Source organism: Pyxicephalus adspersus, chromosome 1 (genome assembly GCF_032062135.1).
Source record: "Pyxicephalus adspersus chromosome 1, UCB_Pads_2.0, whole genome shotgun sequence".
NCBI classification, from domain to species: domain Eukaryota; kingdom Metazoa; phylum Chordata; class Amphibia; order Anura; family Pyxicephalidae; genus Pyxicephalus; species Pyxicephalus adspersus.
This window is the reverse complement of record NC_092858.1, coordinates 21192451-21195481: the sequence shown is the minus strand read 5'-3', so window position 1 is coordinate 21195481 and position 3031 is coordinate 21192451. Positions and strand designations below refer to the sequence as shown.

The 3031-nt window shown below is 34.8% G+C and overlaps 1 protein-coding gene across 1 annotated transcript in view; it reads right to left on the bottom strand.

Moving 5' to 3' along the window:
* Positions 1 to 3031, bottom strand: part of LOC140321876 (guanylate cyclase soluble subunit beta-2-like) — a 21408-nt gene that overhangs the window by 18105 nt on the left and 272 nt on the right. The window contains exon 2 of the mRNA XM_072398652.1: positions 2030 to 2082. Coding sequence (XP_072254753.1) covers positions 2030 to 2082 — 53 coding nt within the window. The remainder of the gene's footprint in view (positions 1 to 2029; positions 2083 to 3031) is intronic.

Here is a 3031-nt window from a genome sequence, read left to right as displayed (position 1 = left end):
TGTAACTCCAAATACAAAGAATATACCTAATATAAAAAATGTATATATCTAATAAATATTTGTCTTTCCAGAACAGAATTACTTTTCACTGTAAAAGTTTAAATTACATAAATACAACTTTCTATAAAATCTTGTTTTTTTGATTTTATGTGAATGATAAGTGACAGAAAGGTTCACCTACCATGGTTGAGCGGACAGTAGCGCTGTGTTCTCTCCAGGTGACTTGTTAGTGAACTCTGGAAATATCTTTCTCTCTTTCGCCCTGCGTGCTGTTTTGACTATGCCAATAATAAGATGCAGATAACATATAACCACTGTTCATTTAGCAAACCTGTTTGGGGGAGTGGGAATTGAGGCATGGCAACAATGAAAAAATAATGGACTTCAAGTTTGGATATCTAGCATCATTTTATTGTACTGTTATAATGTTTAAAATTGCAGAAGCTTTCAAAATGCTTTCAAAAAGACTCAGAAATTGATAGACCCAGGAATCGATGTGGGGTGTAGTGTGGTGTAATGCATTAGGCACATTCATGCCCTCTGTACTCTAATTGGCAGATCAAGCCAATGTTCCGATCCCAGTCGCTTTTACCTTGATTGTTCACCACAAGGTAATAATAATAATAATAATTTTCAAACTGTATGTTTAAAGCACCAACATATAACACAGTGTTGTAAATAAATAAAAGCAAATGACAGAATAATCATCGACACAGTGACATAGGAAGAGGAGAGGACCCTATCCAAGAAGCTTACAATCTAAGAGTTGGGGAAGTAGCACACAATAGGATGGGATCACTTATGCTGGCAATACACTTTTATTAGATTTTTAAAAGATTTCATTTTAGAGTTGAAAACTAAATATCAAACTTTACCAAGAGACTAAAGTAATCTTTTACCTGGAAAAACAGATCGGCAAATCTCCCATATAGGGAAGTAGCACTTCCCTAAAGGACTAATGAATAAGAAAACAGAAAAAAATTATTTACAAAACTCTATAGTAGCAGATTTGAACCTGTTCTTATCTGACATAATTAACGGATTAAAGCTAATTTCTTTAATCTGCAAATAAATGAAATAGTGGATACAAAAATAAGAATAACTTTGCATTTGAATGTTGTTTAATGAAATAGCTGCTGCACCTATGCAACAAATCCTGGATCCAGGCAGAAGTTCTGGATAAACTACACATAACTAAGCAATATATATTTTTTATATGTGGTTATTAATTCATTACACGTATTGAATGCTAGCATTCTAAGTACTTGAATTAGATCTCGAGTCTGCCTCCTCTTGCAGTCTCTGTGTAGTAAAATAGCAGCACAAGGAGCAAATCAGCTTAAAAGTAATCAAAGGTAAATTCTAGATTCAAGGTAAATATTGCAGTAAAAGCTAGTTTTATTAATTTTTCTTTTAATGGATTAGTAACTTTCACCTTGTTATTTTTGCTGGAATTCGGCATCAATGTTAGTGTTATTGTGAGGTTACAATGATGCCAAGTCCAGTGCCAAGGACTTAAAATAACATCAGGTAACCTACATTAAATGGCCAAAATATAATAATTGCCACTTGTACTCTTGATATACCACAGTGGTTGCCAAATGAGGTTCAAGTTTTCACTGGTGCTGTAAGCCAGATGCAGGAGCAATGGCAACTGTAAAGCCTGGCCTCCTGCAATATTGGATGGGAAGTGGGTTTCGTCCCTGAGATTGGTAGAACTGGTTTTCATACATTCACTGTGCTGTAGATGTTCCCCATCCACCAGCTCCTGGACTGTTGCTGGTCACATCATGGAGGAAGATGGCAGCCAAGAATATGTAATATGTGGCCAAGTTCCAGGGGAGAAGATACTTTAGTGATCTTGGTGTGTTCGGGCCTGGTGACAAGTGTTAGGGCCACTCTAGAGCTGTCCTGTTCTATGCTTCTCAGTCCTGTCCTGCTTACACTCGGGTATTTGCCACTTACAGTATGTCCCCCATTCACTTGGGAAATGTACCAGTCCTGCCCCCCTTACACTGGGGATACCTACCACTTTGGGTACCCACCAGTCCTGCACCGTGTTGTTTGGGGTACCTGCCGATTCTGTAAGGTAATTTATTTTCCATTTACATGCTACAATTATGTTGATATGTATGCATATATTTTGCTATTTGGGCCAGAAAAATATTATTTCATATTATAATTATTATTAACTAAAGTCCTAATATTTATATAGATTTTTTGGCCTACTGGTGCCCAAAACATATTTTCAAGATCCCAAAGGTGCCATGAATTGACATTCCATGTTACAATCTTTAGTATCCAAAAAAGTTGTACATGTTTCTTTACATTACATACCTATACATATATGCAACCTGCTGCCTCCATTTCATAATAGAACTAAGAAGAAAAAAAACACACAAATGTATAACTAAGAGTGTAAAATGTTCATAACAACCAATCCGATCAGCCAAGAAATTGAAATCTGATTGGCTGTTTTGAGTTATTTTACTTTACTGAAAACACCTTAGAAGCACATTAGCATAAAATATACATATTTCATATAAATAAATAAAAAAAACACAACAAAAATGATTACATACAAAATGAGGGTTTTATTTAATGCAATTATATGATGAAATTACTTTTTTGGAAGACTGAACAAGCACATTGCAAACAATTTATTATATTCTGAAGAAATCCCTGTTCATTCAAGCCTCATATATTACTATAATTTTATACTGACGTACTGCATAGAATACATGTTAAGTTACTGGTAGCAGACACTTGTTTACAATGTACATATGTAAGTGGCACTTTTAAACTTGTGTTCTACATCCATTCCAGTCACCCTTTTATGTACAGTTCAAGAATCAACTAAAACAGCTATTGTTTGCTCCAGGTGGTCAGACATTTCCATATAATTATTTGTTCACCTAAGAACTGCTATATTCTGCAATCATCCAATTGGTTATATGTTTATATCTATTTTCTTCTGTTACCAGGCCACATTTACAATGGTAAAATAAAACATTTCCACAGATTCCAATTA